Source organism: Hyperolius riggenbachi, chromosome 4 (genome assembly GCF_040937935.1).
Source record: "Hyperolius riggenbachi isolate aHypRig1 chromosome 4, aHypRig1.pri, whole genome shotgun sequence".
NCBI classification, from domain to species: Eukaryota; Metazoa; Chordata; class Amphibia; order Anura; family Hyperoliidae; genus Hyperolius; species Hyperolius riggenbachi.
In genome coordinates this window covers 49,882,744-49,903,273 of record NC_090649.1, presented here as the reverse complement: position 1 = coordinate 49,903,273, position 20,530 = coordinate 49,882,744, and the positions used below count along the sequence as shown (strand labels likewise).

General features: G+C 47.5%; 1 protein-coding gene across 1 annotated transcript in view; it reads left to right on the top strand.

Annotated features, from left to right (window-relative positions):
• The first annotated feature begins 11,821 nt into the window (after positions 1 to 11,821).
• Positions 11,822 to 20,530, top strand: part of TRAM2 (translocation associated membrane protein 2) — an 80,226-nt gene continuing 71,517 nt past the window's right edge. The window contains exon 1 of the mRNA XM_068279001.1: positions 11,822 to 11,998. Within this exon, the coding sequence (XP_068135102.1) occupies positions 11,882 to 11,998 (117 nt within the window). The 5' untranslated portion in view covers positions 11,822 to 11,881. The remainder of the gene's footprint in view (positions 11,999 to 20,530) is intronic.

Below are 20,530 nucleotides of genomic sequence, written 5' to 3'. Positions count from 1 at the left end.
CCTGCGGCTGATAGCGTTCTGCACCTGCAAAGTTGAAAAGTACTGGCGCAGAACACTCCCAGACGCACGATCGTGTCAGTAAGCCCCGACTGGCAAAACTTACCGGACCCATTATCGAAGACCCAGGAGGCGGAGGACGGCAGCGTGAGAGCGATCAGGCCAGAGGGAGCTGGAGGAAGCCCCAGGTATACATAAATTTCTTCTATCGCCCCTTCTCAGATTCCCTTTAAGACATATACATTTAATAACTGGCTGTTGGATTCTGGCCATACTGAGAGCCGTACCGTCCATCTTGTTGGTGTAACTGGAGAGACTGCGGACTGTAATTTACGAGGCGATGATTAGAAGGGGAAGAGGCGAGGATGTAAATTTCCTGGTAAGACAATCCAGCAGCTATGTGAGCCCTCACCAATGAGGACCAGTCACCAGCACATGCTGTATAGAAATACAGGATCTTTTCAAAAAAATAGCATATTGTGATTAAGTTCATTATTTTCTGTAATGTACTGATAAACATAAGACTTTCATATATTTTAGATTCAAATACACACAACTGAAGTAGTTCCAGCCTTTTATTGTTTTAATATTGATGATTTTGGCATACAGCTCATGAATACCCAAATTTCCTATCTCCAAAAATTAGCATATTTCATCCGACCAATAAAAGAAAAGTGTTTTTAAAACAAAAAAAGTCAACCTTCAAATAATTATGTTCAGTTATGCACTCAATACTTGGCCGGGAATCCTTTTGCAGAAATGACTGCTACAATGCGGCGTGGCATGGAGGCAATCAGCCTGTGGCACTACTCAGGTGTTATGGAGGCCCAGGATGCTTCGATAGCGGCCTTAAGCTCATCCAGAGTGTTGGGTCTTGCGTCTGTCTCTCAACTTTCTCTTCACAATATCCCACAGATTCTCTATGGGGTTCAGGTCAAGAGAGTTGGCAGGCCAATTGAGCACAGTAATACCATGGTCAGTAAACCATTTACCAGTGGTTTTGGCACTGTGAGCAGGTGCCAGGTCGTGCTGAAAAATGAAATCTTCATCTCCATAAAGCTTTTCAGCAGATGGAAGCATGAAGTGCTCCAAAATCTCCGGATAGCTAGCTGCATTGACCCTGCCCTTGATAAAACACAGTGGACCAACACCAGCAGCTGACATGGCACCCCAGACTATCACTGACTGTGGGTACTTGACACTGGACTTCAGGCATTTTGGCATTTCCCTCTCCCCAGTCTTCCTCCAGACTCTGGCACCTTGATTTCCGAATGACATGTAAAAGTTGCTTTCATCCGAAAAAAAAAGTACTTTGGACCATTGAGCAACAGTCCAGTGCTGCTTCTCTGTAGCCCAGGTCAGGCGCTTCTGACGCTGTTTATGGTTCAAAAGTGGGTTCATGCTTCCATCTGCTGAAAAGCTTTATGGAGATGAAGATTTCATTTTTCAGCACGACCTGGCACCTGCTCACAGTGCCAAAACCACTGGTAAATGGTTTACTGACCATGGTATTACTGTGCTCAATTGGCCTGCCAACTCTCCTGACCTGAACCCCATAGAGAATCTGTGGAATATTGTGAAGAGAAAGTTGAGAGACGCAAGACCCAACACTCTGGATGAGCTTAAGGCCGCTATCGAAGCATCCTGGGCCTCCATAACACCTGAGCAGTGCCACAGGCTGATTGCCTCCATGCCACCCCACATTGAAGCAGTCATTTCTGCAAAAGGATTCCCGACCAAGTATTGAGTGCATAACTGAACATAAAAAAAACACTTTTCTTTTATTGGTCGGATGAAATATGCTAATTTTTTGAGATAGGAATTTTGGGTTTTCATGAGCTGTTTGCCAAAATCATCAATATTAAAACAATAAAAGGCTTGAACTACTTCAGTTGTGTGTAATGAATCTAAAATATATGAAAGTCTAATGCAGGGGTCTCAAACTCAATTTACCTGGGGGCCGCAGGAAGCAAAGTCAGGATGAAGGTGGGCCGCATAAGAGATTGCACAAAAAAAGTGCTCAAATGTCATTATTAACAGTTATAATTATTTCTTCTGAACATGAAGTGTCCTACCTTATAGTTCGCTTCAGTGCTCCCATTACAAGTAATCCGCCGTGTCCCCACCGCAAAACGAGGGCTGCAGAGCCCCCAAATCACCCGGGGGGGCAATCCGACGGCATTTCCTGGAAGGGACAGAGCTTTCAGCTTCAGCTCTGCCCCTCCTGACGTCAATCGCCGCCTCTGCCCGCCCCTCTCACTCTTCCTTCAGAGAGAGGGGCGGGGAGAGGCGGCGATCCGTGCGGCGATTGATGTCAGGAGGGGCAGAGCTACAGCTGGAAGCTCTACCCCTCAGCGCAGTCGTGGATGTTTGCCCGGGGGATTTGGGGGCTCTGCAGCCCTCGTTTAGCGGCAGTGATGCGGCGGATTACTTGGGAGCACTGAAGCGAACTATATGGTAAAATAGTTTGCTTCCGTGTCTCTTGCTTTTGCTGGCGCGGGCCACAAAATATTGTACCGAGGGCCGCAAATGGCCCGCGGCCCGCTAGTTTGAGACCCCTGCAGTAGATAAATCATCAGATAGATCTCTGATCTATCTGATGTGTTTAGGATTTTTTTTTTACTAGGAACAGATTTCCAATAGATTTCAGTATGAAATCGGACGAAAATCGATTGATTGGTCAATCGATTTGCGATCGATCAATCGGCCGAAAATCGGCTGAGTGTATGGGCCCCTTAACTCTGATAGGGCACTTTTCACTCTGATAAGACACGTTAACTCTGATAAGGCACGCTATTTGTTATGGTGAATCAACCCCATAGGGTGCATTTCTCTATGCTTTGCTTCTATCCTGTGCAAGAGTTCAGGTCCACTTCAAGAGAGGACTCTGAGGGTGGGGTTTCCTCAGCTTCATCACCCTGTCAGGGTTGCAAGGAGGCGGGGCACAGACCACTCTGCCAGCTCAGGGTAACATTTGTGTCTGGTGCATTTGGTCTACAAACACATTCTTAAATATCTCGATGCCTGTCCTCTGTATTTTGGACAAGCAGATTCTTTCTCACAGAAATCCTTCCTGGTGTTCCCATCTATAACTGCACACAGCCAGATGTGGAGGTCGGTGACGGAGGAGGCGGAGGCTTGCGCGGGGTTAACGTAGGCGATTTCAGATTCTGCCTGTTGAACAAAGGGATAGATCTCGGCATTCCTGCCAATACTTACAGCTGTGTTTGCGCACTACCAGCTGTGCGTAGCCGGTAATCCTAGAAGAACAGTACAGACATGTCTGTAAATTACTGTATGCTGCAAAAGGGACATTTGTCTTCAACGTTAAAGCCAAACTCCGGGAGTAGTAAAAACCAGACCCCCGACAAAGCGGATAAGTAGAAATTCTTTACTAAACATGGTGGGCATCAGGACAGCTTCCAGTACAAGACTGCTCCCCCTCTTTTTCCTACTTAGTCCCGCTCTGGTATCCTTTAAAGGGTACCTGAAGTGACTTGTGCTATGATGAGATAAACATGTATACACATAGTACAAATCATACTTACAACTGGCCTGTGTTCACGTTTTTATTTTTTTTTCATTGCGAGGGTTAATAAACCAGTGCTTTATCTCTGCAGTCAAGAAAACTAATCAGAGGTCATAAAACTTCTGTGTGACTGTACAAACACTTAGGGCTCGTCTCCACTAGTGCGGCGTGCGTCTTGCAGACGCACGCCGCTCTGAGCCGGTGAGCGGGATCGCAGGCGAATCCCATGAGCCGTGCCATGCACGGCTATGGGATTCGCAGCCTCTGCGGCGAATTCTGCCGGGGGGTTCCGGGCGAATCGCTCCCGCAAGCGATTCCGCCGCGGCGCCGTCATCCCCTATGGCAGAGTTTCCCCGTGCGAATCATGTGCGGGGAAACTCTGCAGAATCGCCGGTGAAACCGCCCTAGTGGAAACGGGCACTTACCGTAAAAGGATTGTGTTTGAAAGTTCACTAGGTTAACCATTTAACCATCACTCTGCGTGGGAGCTGAGCAAACAGCTTCCATGTCGGTATGATGAACTCTCCTGATTCCTAAATTTTCAACACTTAAAATGGAAATGAGGATCAGGAAGGTTTTCTTTAGGATTAGTTCTGCAGATATAGGGGCCGGCTTATATGTGAGTCAGACTTAAATTTCGATTAACAGCTGGGGGGTTGGGTGTCTCTCTCACCCCAAAGCAGAGCTGCCGCAGATGTATTCTAGCGTTATTGAGTAGAAAGGATTTGGTCCGAAAGAAAAGCTCCTGGGAACATGAACGAGTGTCTATGCACCTAGATAGGTAAGGCCTAGTTCACAATACAATACATAATCGCAATCGCTTCGAAATTTTGCAAAGCATTTTTGTGACTTCTTTTACACTGCAAATCGTGATTCTGATTTTCCCTGGATGCTAGCAACACAAGAAGAAAAATTGCAGCCTTCTGGACTTTTTTTTTATTGCAACAAAAACCGGAATCTAGTAGAGTAGAAAAACGATGTGTGGCTGGCAGAGGCGGGACAAGGTCCTCCAGCACCCAAGGCTGAGACACCAAAGTGCGCCCCTCCATCCCTCCCGCCCCAGCCGCCACACACTGATTGATATTAGACTAAGAGGAGCCCCAAGGCCCCCAACCTCCCAACACCTTAATCTCTAGTTGTCTGGATTGCAGTCACTGCCATGTATTCCCTCTTATTAATTTTCTCTGCTTCAAACACAATAGGGGAATGATAGTTGAGTGAGTTGTGCGCCCCCTCCTGCACTGCGCCCTGAGGCTGGAGCCTCTCCTGCCTCTGCCTCGGCACGGCCCTGGTGGCTGGCACACGAGCAGTACACTCGTTAGACAGCTGGATCCTGGTTAAATATACACCGTGCTCACCATCTCATACACAGTTCAATATGGTTGGTTAGAGTCAAAGTAGATTGGGCACCGGTTGCAATAATCCAGTAGTTACTTTAATCCAATAATAGCAAGAAGTTTTAAATCAGGATGATACAATTTATTGGCTAACTACAAATGAATAAGAATAAACAAGCTTTCGGCCTTGCAGCCTTCGTCAGGTTTACATCCTGTTAGTTTGCAGGCTGGTGGTACAGACAGCTTATATACATGCAACATCAAAAGGGAAAACAGATATTTTTTCAAGCTTAAATACGTCATTAAGATACCTTAATACAAACAGACCATCTAAATGGGGTAAGATAAGGATCCTTGTTTACTCCATTGCTCACAGACCTGGTATTAGGATTGACCCAGAGGTATCGTAAATTCCAATCCAATAAGGTACAGGTTACACACAGGAGTGAGATAGGCCGGCCTTTCTCATTCCTGTGTGTAACCTGTACCTTATTGGATTAAAGTAACTACTGGATTATTGCAACCGGTGCCGATCTACTTTATCTCTAACCAACCATAAAAATCGGAATCGCATGCAAAATCACATCAAAATAAGAATTGCATGTAAAATCGCAGCAAAATTCAGAATCGCATGTAAAGTAAAAGAGCCCTAAGTACGATTTTTAAAGGAATGTGCGTTTTTGCATATTCCTATATGGAAAATTTCTATAAAAATGGTACAGACAGCACGATTTCGATTTTCTGAAAATCAAAAAGCTGCAGTGAGAACACTCTCATAGGGTGACACTGCTTTAGCGCTTTGCTGATTGCTGGCGATTGGCAAACTGCATGCAATCACTCACGGTGTGAGCCAGCAATAAGGGTCTTCCACTGAGATCATCTGGAGAACCTGACTCATGACTCAAAAGAACCCAGCAGCATTTGTAGCACCCAGGGCATCTCAAAAGTACATTAAAAATGCATGCCAACAATGTGGCTCATTACGCAAAAAATTTTTTTTTACAATTATTTGTTAGAGGCTTGTTATACTCTACTCTACTGCCACGGAAAGAGCAGGCAGATAGGGATTGCTGTAATTAGCAGTAGCAATGAGCAAGCTCTGTCAGCTCTGGTGGATGTGCCTGACTACATCCAGTGTTCATCAGCTGTATGTTACCTGGCCTGCCTCATCTGTGCTCCAGCTCCTCATCCAGCTTGTATGGCTATCCATGTTCTGCTCCCCTCGCTTGACCTCATCCTGTGACCTCGACTTTTCCTGCTTTGACCTCTGCCTGTTGTCAGCCTGTCCTGACTTGTTTCTTTGGCTTGGCGCCTGGTCATTCCAGCTCTGATCTGTGTCACCAGAACTATGTTCATATTGCACAGTCTCCTGTTCTTCCTATTTCTGGGGGCTCAGGAGCTGTAAAACTGCTGGTCACTAGTAGCAAAGAATCATTACCCACTAGGGATACTGGTTCATTGTCCCTTGTGGAGTGCTCTAGTGGAGACCGAATGTGGTTTAAATTATATAACAACATATTTTTCTTAAGAAATCTTTATGGTATGTGTGACTAGGGGTGTGCTGGGGGCATGATCAGGGGTGTGGCAGGGGCTTGGCTTAAGTGTCCCTCTTTCTCATCTCAAAAAGTTGGGAGGTATGGTGGCACAGCTTTGCAATTTGGGCTGCGCAGCAGAACGGGAGCCGGGGCTGAATCGATAATCGCTGTGGCCCCCAGTGGAAATAAGCCTGTACACTTCAAAGGTTGGGAAATCCTGCAGCAAGCACTGGCAGTACCTGCATGGCTCAACCACTTTTTTTAACACGCACGCACACATGCACACACACACACCACAATTTAACTTTACCTGGGCTTAGGTGGGCACACCAAGAGAATTTCCCCCTTCTCCGGCTCTCTGGTCTGCCTGCACCACCTCAGTTCAGGAAGCCGACATACATCTCCTGAAGCTCAACCCCCCTGGAAGGCCTCAGGCCTGGATGGCATGTCTTCATTATGCCTGAGAACCTGTGCAAGCCAGCTGGCCCCAGTCCACACCTCCATATTTAACAGTTCCCTGTCGGAGGGCAAAGTTCCCTCCTGCCTAAAAAAGTCAACAATCATTACAGACTCCAAAAAGCCAGGAGTCACAAACCTCAACAGCTTCAGGCCTGTTGCCCTAACACCAACCATCATGAAGATCTTTGAAAGACTGGTTCTCACACATCTGAAGCACTACTCCAATGTTCTACTGGATCCACTTAAGTTAACATACGAGGCAAACAGGTCCATAGAGGATGCCATCGACATCAGTCTGGCATTCATCACAGAACATTTCGACAGACCTGACAACTACGCCAAGATCCACTTCCAGGACTTCAGCTTTGCGATCAACACCATTTGCCCGAACATCATGTCCAACTTGGAGTTGACGCCAGGTGTGTGGATCATGGACTTTCTCACCAACAGGACACAGCTAGTCAAGCTTTGCAGCTTCTCCTCGCGTGTTAAAACCACCAATCATAGGTGCCCTGGAAGGGTGTGTCCTGTCCCCGTTCCTGTTCTCCTCAACTGTGCGAATTAGAGCAAAGTCAACAAATTGGTCCTATATGCAGAAAAAAACTGTTGAACTGACTGTGGGTTTTATAAGCACAGAGGTCCCCAGGGTACAAAGCATCCAGTTCCAAGGTACTACCATCACCTACGATTTGGATGGGGCAAGAACACCACCAAGACCCAGAAGAAAGCCCAGTAGAGGTTGTTGCTCTTAAGACAACTAAGAACGTTTGGTATGCCGCAGGTTTTGCTTCTACACTCCCACCATCAAATCCATCCTCGGCTCCTCCATCATTGTCTGGTTCTCAGGCCCAACTGCATGTGACAGGCACAAACTACAAAGAGTAGTCAGCGGAGAGGATCATCAGGACACCCTTGTCAACGTTGGACCTCCTCCACACATCCAGACTAAGGTCCAGGGCAAACAGGGTAACACTTGACCCCTCCCACCCTGGCAGTCGTTTCTTCAACCTCCTCCCTTCAGGCCGTCGCTACAGGACAATTCCCACCAAGATATCCGACATGTGCCTGTATGTATACTGCATACTTCCCCACCTCTTGTCCCCCCCCCATTCCTTTAGATTGTAACCTCGCAAGGGCAGGGCTCTCTCACCCTTTGTGTCCTGGATTTTGTTATTCATTTCATAGCTTGCACTCTGCTATACATGTTATTCATCATGACACATTTGTGCTTGTAACCACCATTTGTGGATTTTGTACCAATGACCATATTTGATGTTTAGCATTGTCTGTATCATTATGTACCCCATGTTTGTTTTCTTACTTTGTACAGCGCCACACACACTGTGTGTTGGCGCTTTATAAATGAATAATAATAATAATATTGTGCCTATTATTGGTAACACCTGTGCATCATTTAAAGGGGCCCATACACCTAACGATTTTCCCGCCAATATACGGCCGATTCGATCACAGTGATTGAATCGGCTGTGAAATCGCCGCGCACACCGCTGACAGAACGATCGATTTCCGTCCGAAATCGATCGTTCCCATCGATTCTCGTCAATCCCTCCGTGCGGAAGATTTTTCTGGATCGCCGGCGGGTCGGGAGTGCGTCGATAGCGCCGTTCGAATGCCCGACGACCGAAGCAATACAGCGGGTATACATTACCTGCTCCGGCCGGCGCGAGTCCCCTGGTTCCCGCTGTCTTCTTTCCGCGCTGGGTTCCGGACCGGCTGCAGCTACACAGAACTTCCTGTCCAGGGAGGAAGTTTAAACAGTAGAGCGCCCTCTACTGTTTAAACTTCCCCTGGACAGGAAGTTCAGTAGCTGCAGGAACGGTCCGGAGCGGAGAAGAACACAGCGGGGACCAGGGGACTCGCGCCGGCCGGATCAGGTAATGTATGCAGGGGGGACGGCAGCAGCGGCAGCTCCACAGACTGTGATCAGATTCAGGCTGAAATCGATTCACAATCTGTTTGCAGTAAAGGCAGCCATACGATCCCTCTCTGATCAGGTTCGATCAGAGAGGGATCTATCTGTTGGTCGAATCTGATGGCAAATCGACCAGTGTATGGCCACCTTTAAGGGTACCTGAGATAAAAAAAAAATTAAGCATTTGTACTTACCTGGATCTTCCTTCTGCCGCTTTAGTACATTGTCTCCTTCACCATCTTCCGATTCCGCCTTCTGATTCTCTGCTGACTGGTCCGGTCTGATCCTCCAGTCATCCCAGTCGGCGCGTACTGTGCAGGCATGACCTGGCCATACACCCGCCCCCAGGAGTGCTCTGCACCTGCGCTGGTGCAGAACACTTCCGGCGACAGGGGCGTGCAAGTATGAATAAATGCTTTCATTTTTTTATTATTGTCTCAGGTTTCATGAGAAACTAATAAAACCAGGAATGTCATTGATATCTGCCTGACATCTAGAATATCTGCATGATAATTTCCCGCCTTTACTACTGCAATGCCCTTCTGTCTGGTCTCCCTATGACCCGAACAGCCCCACTGCAGTCCATCATGAATGTGGCATCCAGAATTATCCACTGCTCCCATCGCTCCACCACGGCGGATCCCCTCCTTGAATCCCTCCACTGGCTTCCTATCCAGTCCAGAATCAGATTCAAGATACTGTGTCTGACCTACAAATCTGTCCACAAAACCTGTCCAACCTACATTTCCGATCTTACTCAGAGGTACACACCTAGCTGCTCACGCCGCTCTTCCAATGAACTTCGCCTAACCGCCCCCCGCATCACCCAGTCCCATGCACGCCTCCAGGACTTCTCAAGAGCTGCACCAACACTATGGAACTCTCCCTACCTCCACCCATTAGGGCAGCCCCTTCCTTCAACATCTTCAAGAAAGCCCTCAAAACTCACCTTTTCACTCTGGCCTACTACCCCTCACAAGTGCTCTAAACCCACAGCTGAACTCTGGTCCCCTACCTTCCGTGTCCTTACCTCTCCCTCTAGATTGTAAGCCTTTGGGCAGGGTCCTCCTCCTTTTGTGTCCTACCTGATCATGCACCTCCATTACTGTGAACCCATGCTATGCATTTGAGTGAACCTAACTTGCCTAATCTCCATGCTCCCATCCAGTGACTGACTAAGCATTACCTTGTACTCATACTGTGCTGCATGATCTGGTCTTTCTTGTATTCAGGTATTGTCATTTTGCTGTATGTCACCCCTAAATATTGTCTGTAACCTTAACTAATGTCCAGCGCTGCGTAATATGTTGGCACTTTATAAATACAATAAATAAATAATAAAATGTTGATAAAATCTACTTGTCAGAAAGGGAGCCAACAGTCTAAAGAGGGCTGAAGGAAGCCTCAGGTAAGTATAAAGGTGCCTATACATCAGAAGATCGAATCTGATTGGAAAGATCAATTTCGGGCTGAACATGTCGATTGGACATGCTGCAAGATGTCGGGCCATCGTGGTCGATCTTGTGCGCAGCGGTAATGGCGAGCAATATCGGGACGGGTGACGCACATGACGAAACCCCCAGCACTGTCCCCCTAATGTTCAGTGCGCCCCCTGGTGCTCAGTGCAGTATCCATTTCCTGTCCGTGTCCGCCGCTGGCTGTGCGCTCCTCTGTCCATACACGTGGTTGCCAGAATAATGTGGGCTAGTGCAGCCACGTGGGGCGCGGACACGGAAAAGTAATGTATAGTGCACTGGGCACCGGGGGGTACACTGAACATTGGGGGCAACAGTGTCGGGAATTTCCTTGCTCGTCGTTCCCAACGTGCAACGACCTACGACAACAGCCCGATATCTTGCAGCATGTCCAATCGACATGCTCGGCCCGAAATCGGTCGCATCGTCGGTCAGGCATGCACTTGGCGGCACCAATTTATATCCGATTTGATAACAATTATCGAATCGGATAGTCGACCGTCCGCCAAGTCGCCTGGTCTATGTCGAGTACATTTGAAATCGGCACCGGTAGACTTGGGCGCAGGATACAGCGGTATAGGAATGATTCCTATTGCTATTGAAGTCTATGGAGGCGCCGGCTGCGCCCAAATCTAGCAGCGCTGAAAAGCACTGCTCCGTCTATGGGTATCATTCATAAAGGTGCAGTCGGTAGTGCGGGAAAACACCGTTCTTCTCCGCAAGCGGTGCTTATGACTTCTGGGTGGTCATTCATAAAGAAGTTGCCTGTTGCGATACAAGTGCGGAGGTTTTCTGGAGGAAGCTGGCGGTAGCGTGGCGGAAGACATGCGGAAAGATAAAAGCTGCCCGATTCCCTCCGTGCGCTCCTCTGTCTGATGCTGCTTGGGAGGTCCGTCCCATTCATTTACACGTAATCCGCCCGCCTATCGCTACTGTCGAGCAAGTGGTATTTTCCTTCCGGATATACCGCTTGCTCTAATCTTTATGAATGGACGTGTTTGTAACTTTTTCTAGATAAATCTAGAAAAACTCCGCACAAGGCGGAAATGTATCGCTCTGTCAGCTTTTCATGCGGAAAGAGCCTTTATGAAAGGGGATTATGCTGAGTGGTCGGTAAAGTCACCGGTATTAAGCATTTCCGCATGCGGGAATGCTTTATGAATGATAGCCTATATGTCCCAGAAACATCACTGATGTCATCTGCCATCTAGAATATCTGCATGTCAATAAAAGTTACTTCTTGACTTTTTAAATATTTGCTTGTCCTTGGTAACTTCTGCCTGAAATCACCAGTGGACAATAGTCACCTCAGCCAGGAGACACACCCAGCGTGGGGCAGCCGTGGTGGTCCCTGTGCTGGTGGTGGGACACGTCGCATGGAGTGCTGCGGGAGGCAGGGGGTTAAGCAGGGGGCGTCTGCTGCTCATGCGCTGCCCGGGGAGGAGGAAGAGGAGGGGAAGCCGCTGCTGCCAGCTGCACAGCCGCTTCTCACTGCTGGGACTCGGGACTTCTCCTTATCAGAGTGGAGGAAGGGCGGGGAGGGGGAGCACCGGCGCTCCGGACTAGTTCTGATCACTGGCGGAGAGGAGCGGGGAGGGGGAGCCGGCGCTCCGGAGATGGCTTTCAGGAGGAGGAAAACTTACCCCATCTTCAGCCAAGAGTTTGTGATCCACAACCATGCGGACATCGGCTTCTTCTTCATCATCTGTATCCTCATCGGGCTCATGTTTGAGGTAGGAGGACCCCTTCCTCGCTTCCCAACCCCCAAATATTCCAGGAGGAACCCCTCTCCCTTCCCAATCCCCAAATATTCCAGGAGGATCCCCCCTCCCTTCCCAATCCCCAAATATTCCAGGAGGAACCCCCTCCCTTCCCAACCCCCAAATATTCCAGGAGGAACCCCCCTCCCTAACCCCCAAACATTCCAGGAGGAACCCCCCTTCCTTCCCAACCTCCAAATATTCCAGGGGTAACCCCCCTCCCTTCCCAACCCTTAAATATTCCAGGCATCCCCACTTAGGCTTCCCCCCAGACTCTCCGTGTCCTCGTCCAGATCTTCCAGAGTTGCATGCACACAGAGCTTTTTGCCTTTTTAGGGAAGTCTGGGCACTTTAATATTTATGGGATTGATGATGATGTGTCCATCCCTCAAATTTTCCGCTTTCTACTATTTCTTCAACCACCTCGGCTGCATTCCAGTGTCGTAATTACTCAACAGCTCCCCCTGTTGGAAGGGGCACCTTGAGCCTGCAGCTGGATATGCTCTGGTCGCTCTCAAGTTTGCCAGGTGTCACTTTATCGTGAGATAGTTCGTAAAGTTTGGGGATGGTTCTGTAAAGGTTCTGATTACGGTAAGCAGAACTTTTGATTTATGGTTACTGCCTTGGAGAGCAGGGCTGGTGTGATTTCGGAAGGCCCGTGATTGATGGTTTGATTCACCGAGTTGTCAGTTACTCATTAGAGTCCAGATCGGATTAGCTCAGTGCTAAGTTTTTAATTCTGGTAGATCGAAATAAACTTTAAGTTTAACTTTTATAAGTTTTGTGTCGGCTTTGCTCTTATTCAAAGAATAGGCTATTCAATTCTTATTAAATTCAAATAGGCTATTTGAAGTTTGCGTTTTTGGTGGCTTCATTGTGGCAGTAGCGTTCTTCCAGATTAAAGGGCTTCATGTGTTGAGTTGGTCAATCTCACAGGAGATCGTGGCCCTGACTAATTTAAAATTCATGGTGTGACAAAACCCTTGTGGACCAAAGCCACGGAGCGGGCATCAGGAATTAGGCTTAGGTCACATTGTGCCGGAGTGGCAGCATAGACGTATAATATACATATGCTGTCTTTCTGGTGTTCCATGGCAGTGACCCCCACACACGCTGTACTTGGAAGAGACTGCATGCCTTTTTTATGGCAACTCATTCACGATCTGAAACAGTTAAGAAGGTCTCTGGATTGTACAATATGGAAATGTAACAGAAAACCTTGGACATGGGTAAAGGGGTCCTTGCTTTTCCATAGGAAGAGAGGGAGTCCGTTTTGCCTGTCCATTGGTCCATTTGCATCTGTTCTTGGAAGTGGTCCAGCTGTGGACCTGATTTGAATCAACCCTGAAAGAGCCCGTTCTCTGGATAGCTTCAGTGGAAGTGTGAGGAACGTGCATAGCGTATTTCAGTGGGCGTATCCAAACTCCACTGCAGCATTGGCCCAACTTTGCATCAGGTTTGTTGGCTGTGACATGGCCAAAAACGGATCTGCAACCTCTGTATGCTAGTCTAGTTTAAGGTATCCAGCAGGAAACCTCAAAGGGAACAGTTCTCCAATCACAGCACTCACTATGTCATGAAGTGTTGTAATTGGCTAAATAGTGTGGGTGTATTATTACTACAACCTATCTGAAACCTAGCAGTCCAAGAAGGTGCTGTCCACCCATTCACGTTAATTTCCCTACGAAGTTTCATGCTGGATCCCCTAGACAAGACTAGCATCCGCAGAATCTACAGATGGTAGACTGGCTATTGGTGCCTGTTGGCTTACCATCTCCAGAATAAAGCCCTCTACAGACAGAAGACTATAGAGTAGTAAACCAGGGCTGTGGAGTCGGTACAAAAATCTTCCGACTCCTCAGTTTATGAAACCACTGACTCCGGGTACCCAATATGGCTCCGACTCCTTGACTCCGACTCCTTAGTCTAATGCTGGGTACACACGATGAGATTTCCCGTTCGATTCCCGGATCGATTCGATTAAATCAAACATGTTCGATTGGATTTCGATCGATTTTTTTTTTTTCATGATAGGTATGCAAAATAGACGGAAAAAACGATCGAAATCCAATCGAACATGTTTGATTTAATCGAATCGATCCGGGAATCGAACGGGAAATCTCATCGTGTGTACCCAGCATTATACTTACCAGGGCTGTGGATTTTGTACAAAATCATTCGACTCCTCATTTTGTGAAATCACCGACTCTTGACTCCGACTCCGGGTACCAAAAATTACTCCGACTCCGCAGCCCTGTAGTAAAATCAAACCAAAATCCACTTCTTATCGCATGGAATGACTGGATTGTCTGAGAACTGTAAGTGTATTTTTCTACAGACAGATCAGAAGCAACCAATCATTGTTTTATTGGTTGTTGAGTAGAGTTGGTCAACGAGATGCTAATAGTTTTGAGTTCATTCCCGTTTTTTCATTAATTTTATAAATACTTATGGAATTTGAAATTAGACCTACAGTATTAAAATTTAGCAGCTGATGATTTTGATTGACCATGTCTTTGGTTGACCGATCAAATGTTCTGGTAAAAATTGATTGTCGTGCACATGTCATGCTGTGTGTATGTACAGATGATTGAATGACCAATGTAATGTGACAGCTACAAGGACCCGTCAGAACATGCTTGGGTTTAAAACGGGTCTGTGGAGTTGGTACAAATATCTTACGACTCCTCAGTTTATGAAACCTCCAACTTCAACTTTAGGTACCCAAAATTGCTCCAGCTCTTTGACTCTGGCTCCTTAGTGGAGCCCAATGGAGCCCTGGGGCAAAATTAACCTGGGGGCCCCCTCCCTAAGCACATTCATCCCTAGGGCTCTTAAGCCAGCTGCTGCCGCCCTCCAGTTCACCCCCCTTCAAATTTACTGTGTTCTCCCCGGGTCCCTGCACTGTTTTTGTCAGAATAGCAACTTGCCTATCCCGGCGCACTGCTCCAATCATGCTCCTTGTCTTCATCCCCTCTACCTATTTTCCATGACTCTGTGCTTGTCATTGCATAATAACTGGTCGTGGAGAAAAGGCGGACAGTGGGGATGAGGAAAGGGAGCATGAATAAAGCAGCATGCCGGGATAGGTGACTTGCTATTCATGGCAAATCAGTGCAGGGATCTCAGAGGGCACAAGTCAGGGAGAGACCTGGGGGGCCCTGGGGCAATTGCCCCCTTTGCCTCTATGGTAGCGCCGGCCCTGCTTACCAAAGCTGTGGAATTAGTACAAAAAATTATCCAACTCCGACTCCTCAGTTTATAAAACTTCCTGAAAATTGCTCCGACTCCTCAACTTCACAGCCCTGGTTTAATAGAGTTGACTAGAGGAGCCATTGTCCACGTGTGTAGGTTGGTTTGGAATTCTCGTCCAGTTGATAACCCCCAAAGCTTGGCCATGGGTCTGCCCGTGTGTACTAACCCTAAGCCAATCGATTGTTTCCGCTCCCAACCAGCCCTGCAGCCAGTAATGGTTATACCTGCTGTGCTGTAATTACAATATAGATGGGAGGAAGTGGAGGTTCCATGCAGTGCATGTGGGCAAAGCAATCGGCCAAAAAATTCTGTTGAAGAAGACGGACAGTTGCCTGAGATCTGTTAGGTACATTACGCAGGGTATGGCTGTATCTAAAATACTCATGGGCAATCGTTTTGCCTGACAAATATCTGAAGTCTGTCTAGAGCCAAAGCTGCATACACACTTTCAATAATTGTCTCCCCAAAAAATTGTTCTGGGAATAAACATTGTACAGAAGAACTGCTCGGCAGCCAGTTTGGTCGCCCTGAACCGCACATGCACAGCACTCTTGGAGACAGGCTCGTAGGATGGGCCACACAGGAGCAGTTGCACATGACTCATGGCTGTGTCACGCAGTTACCAAGGAGGGGACCCAGAAGGCACCGAGGGACATCACGGGCTACGGGAGGCTGGAGGAAGCCCCAGGAAAGTTCAGTATTCTATTTTTGAGCTCTGTTCAGGGTTCTTTTGAAGGACATCCCCCAGTTATATTTTATATTTAAATCTACTTTTTTTTATTTATTTTTTTTACGGTTTTACTGTTTTTGCTCAATGACACATTCATTGAAGTATGCCAGAGCTAAAACCTATGAACTATTGACCCTTCTTATCTCTTTCCTACTCTCAAGGCTCATACACGCTCAACAAAAGTCTTTTAAATGCAGTATTTGCAAACAACTTGAAGAAGTTGGACAACTTTTGTCAAGTAAAAGACGTGCAAACGAGGCATTATCACTGATAAGACGCAGCTCAAGACCAACGACTGATAAGACGTAGCAACAGTTGGATTGACTTGAGCTACGTCTTATCAGTCGTTGGCCGCCTCTTATCAGTGATAACGTCTTGTCGTTTGCACGTCTTTTACTTGATAAAAGTTGCCCAACTTCTTCAAGTTGTTTAATAATCGTGCATTTAAAAGACTTTTGTTGAGCGTGTGTATGAGCCTTCAGAAGCAATTTTCTGCTAGGAATAGTCGTAATTTCTTATCAGTGAGGTTCACACTGTAGTCTGACCAAGTCCCGACTCAGAGACTCAGACAGGAACTGCTACCGTCTTTCCCCTAAATTAAGACATCCCCCGAAAATAAGACATCCCTTATATTTCAAGCATGCTTGAAATATAAGACATTCCCCGAAAATAAGACCCTCCCCCCCCCCCCCCCCGATCCTCCATGTCGCCGAGCCAACCCCCCCAATCCCCGGCCCGCACCGCCGCTGTGCTGCCGATTTACCTCCCTGCTGCTGGCCCCCCTCCTCCGGCGTACGCTGTGCATAATGCAGATCTCAGATCAGCGGAGAAAGGCATCTAAAGTTGTATAGTAACAGCGCTGACGTATACAGGAAGTAAATAGAGATCACTTCCTGTATGCGGCGATGATACTGTACAAGTTTATCTGCCTTTACCCGCTGATCTGATATTTGAATTATGCACAGCGAAAACAGAGGGGGATTCGACTTCAAAGGAGCAACAAAGGAGGTAAATTGACTGCAGCAGCAGCAGCGCAACCGTCCCGATTGTACTGGATGTCTAAGCTTAGTCAGTTGAATTCCGTGCATTCGCATGGAGAGGTGTTAGTGTCTGCGGCAGGGGCAGGGAGAGGGGGGAATATGCCTATATACGCTGGCTACATAATAGGGGGATTTTGGCCATATACTGGGGGGGGGGGGGGGGGGGGATACACTAGGGGTTTCTTGCTATATACTAGGGGAGATCTAGCTAAATACTGAAGGGGGATCTGCTAGCACCACAAAATATAAGACCTCCCCGAAAATAAGCCCTAGCACATATTTTTAAGGAAAAATTAATATAAGACAGTGTCTTATTTTCGGGGAAACACGGTACTTGCATACCTGATGTTTAACTCTTTCAGGCAGAGAAAATTTTAAAAAAGGAACACAGCATAGTTATTTGTGTGCTAGGCACTGTCCATACACATGTCTATCTTATCATGTCACATGTCATTTTGGGTATCCTTTAAACAGGGTCATATAATTGGCTAATATGGGCTGAGCATGTGGTGTACCCACCCTGCATTTCCCCCCCGGGTACTGGCAGCCCACTTCCCAACCAAGCAACTCAATTTATCCTCTGAGGCCTAGTGCACACCAAAAACCGCTAGCAGATCCGCAAAATGCTAGCAGATTTTGAAACGCTTTTTCTTATTTTTCTGCAGCGTTTCAGCTAGCATTTTGCGGTTTTGTGAAGCGTTTTTGGTGTAGTAGATTTCATGTATTGTTACAGTAAAGCTGTTACTGAACAGCTACTGTAACAAAAAACGCCTGGCAAACCGCTCTGAAGTGCCGTTTTTCAGAGCGGTTTGCGTTTTTCCTATACTTAACATTGAGGCAGAAACGCATCCGCAATCCAAAATCTGCAGCAGCCCGGGAGTATGCGTTTCTGCAAAACGCCTCCCGCTCTGGTGTGCACCAGCCCATTGAAATGCATTACCCTAGCGGATCCGCACCCGCAAGCGAATCGCAAACCGCAGCAGAACCGCTCTGGTGTGCACTAGGCCTGATAGCTGAATCCTCACATGGCCACGTGTGACCTTTGGGTGCCTCTGCAGCTCAGAATCTCGTCTTCATAATTCGATTCCGGGACCTGAAGCAGCCCGACTGGAGGCTGAAAATAAGACTTGACATTATAGAGAAATGTCACCTTTGTTTTATTGTTTAAAACCATAATGTTATGACATATATCAGTGGTGCACCAGTCACTTTGTAATTTAATATGCTTTTTTAAAACCTGATCTTTTCCTTCTGGTTTGCAGCCAGCTGTGAGTGTAACAAGGGCAAAAAACTCAAATATCTGTACTCATTGCTCTCTCTAAAGTACAGACTGCCCAGAAACCCCTCAGTAACTTTCTTTGATGTCAGATAAATCCGTTTTAAAGTAACCTGGGGTCTTTTCCCGGGAGATTTTTTTTTTGTAAGTTGAATTTGATTGTAAGTCGAGTCATACATAATGAAACTTGGATATTTATTTACCTTCGGACAACGCTAGATTTAAAATGGACCTGAATTGTTGCACAGGACAGAAGGAAAACAGAGAGCAATGCAACCTGTATGTGTTTATAGAGTGTAGCCTGTCCAATTCCCACTCGTCTGTGTCTAATCACAAGTTGTAATTTGATCTCTCTTCTGTGCCACCTGACTGCCACGGCAGATAAGCTAATTTGAAAGCACAGGATGTTAATATGTCTGCTTCCATGAAAGCAGGACGTGGACACACTGCATATTTATTGCAGAATTTGTATCAGCTGTACAAAGGAATGTTTTTCTTTAACCTCCCTGGCGTTGCCGTGACAATTTTTCCAAAGCTTTTATGATGCTCATACAGATGATATTATGGTCTGTGCCTGAAATCGGGGGTGTAAGGGTGCCCATAGATGTGTATATGTACCGTCTGATCCCGTGGTGAGCTTAGTATCCTCGCCTGTCACGCCTGCGCTTCTCCTCCTGTGCCATTGTTAGCGCCTGTACCATGTGACAACGCCGCATGTAGTCGCATCTGATTTGATCACAGCGGGATCTGTCCGATGTTTGACCTGGTGGTCAGGTCAAATCTTCTAATGCATGGATATCTTAAAGCACATCTGACCGCAGAACTTCCTCTCTGCGCTAAAAGATAAGCAACAGCATAATAACTTTTAAATAAACATGTATTTGCTACAGCTGGTACAAATCCTGCAATAAAGCTGCAGTGTCCCTCCTTCCTGCTTTCATGGACGCAGACATAGGGTAAACAATCTGTGTTTACAAATGAGCTGCTCTGCCGAGGCAGCCAGCTAACACAGTTGAGAGATCAAATTACACTTGTGACTAGTCACAGATGAGGGGGGATTAGACAGTCTAAACTCTCTAAATACATACAGGGTGCATTCCTCTGTTTTCCTTCTGTCCTGTGCAAGAGTTCAGGTCCACTAGATAGATTGGTGGCCTTGTGCTGATCAGACAGAGGAGGTCAGCCCTCAGCAGCTACGTGTCCTGGGAAACTGGTTTGCAATGCAGGCATCTGGGTCCGTGCTGTAAAATGCTGGCTGGAAGAATTAAAGCATCTGCTTGTCATTTGCTTAATGACCTGGGAGTCTGTTTCTCAGTAAACTGCCCCCCCCATTATTTGCTCAAGATGAGCCGTGTCCAGTGTGAGTCAGGGGGAGGTTTTCACCCTCTCCACCCTCCCCTGGCAGCCCTGTACGTCTGAGGCCGGTTTCACACTACAAACTGGCAGTAGCGTTGTGGTCCGCATCACACCGCCAAAAACAGGCCTTCAGAGAACACGTGTAAGTACACAGTGTTTCCTGTTTGGCCACCAGCCAAGCAGGAAGTGACATGCGCTTGTGGTCACTTCCTGCTTCGGGTATGCGGAAGGGTATTGTAAAAATAGGCTTCCATGCATCGCAACGCAGACATTATAAAAACTTTGCGTCACCATAGAGTAACATCACTTCCGGGCCGACGCAGATTGCCGCGGGTCCTGCATGATAATGTAGTTCTGCGCTAGCATTACATTGGGCACTTTTGGTGCAGCGTACCGCAACATGGAAAGTATGAACCTCCCCATAGGGTGTCATCAGGCTGCGGAAGCAGCGCGGCAATTTGCTGCACTGCGCGAGTGTTAAGGGGCCCTCAGCCTCTGTGCCCGGCCGGTGGTGGACTTGCATGCGTGTCTCTGCTGGTTTCTGTCAGCCTCTGCACTGTCCAGTGCAGGACTTGCATGCGTGTCTCTGCTGGTTTCTGTCAGCCTCTGTGCCGGCTGGTGGGGGAATCCCATGCGTGTCTCTGCTGGTTTCTGTCAGCCCTTGTGCTGGCTGGTGGTGGACTTGCATGCGTGTCTCTGCTGGTTTCTGTCAGCCTCTGCGCCCGGCCGGTGGTGGACTTGCATGCGTGTCTCTGCTGGTTTCTGTCAGCCTCTGCGCCCGGCCGGTGGTGGACTTGCATGCGTGTCTCTGCTGGTTTCTGTCAGACTCTGCACTGGCTGGTGCTGGA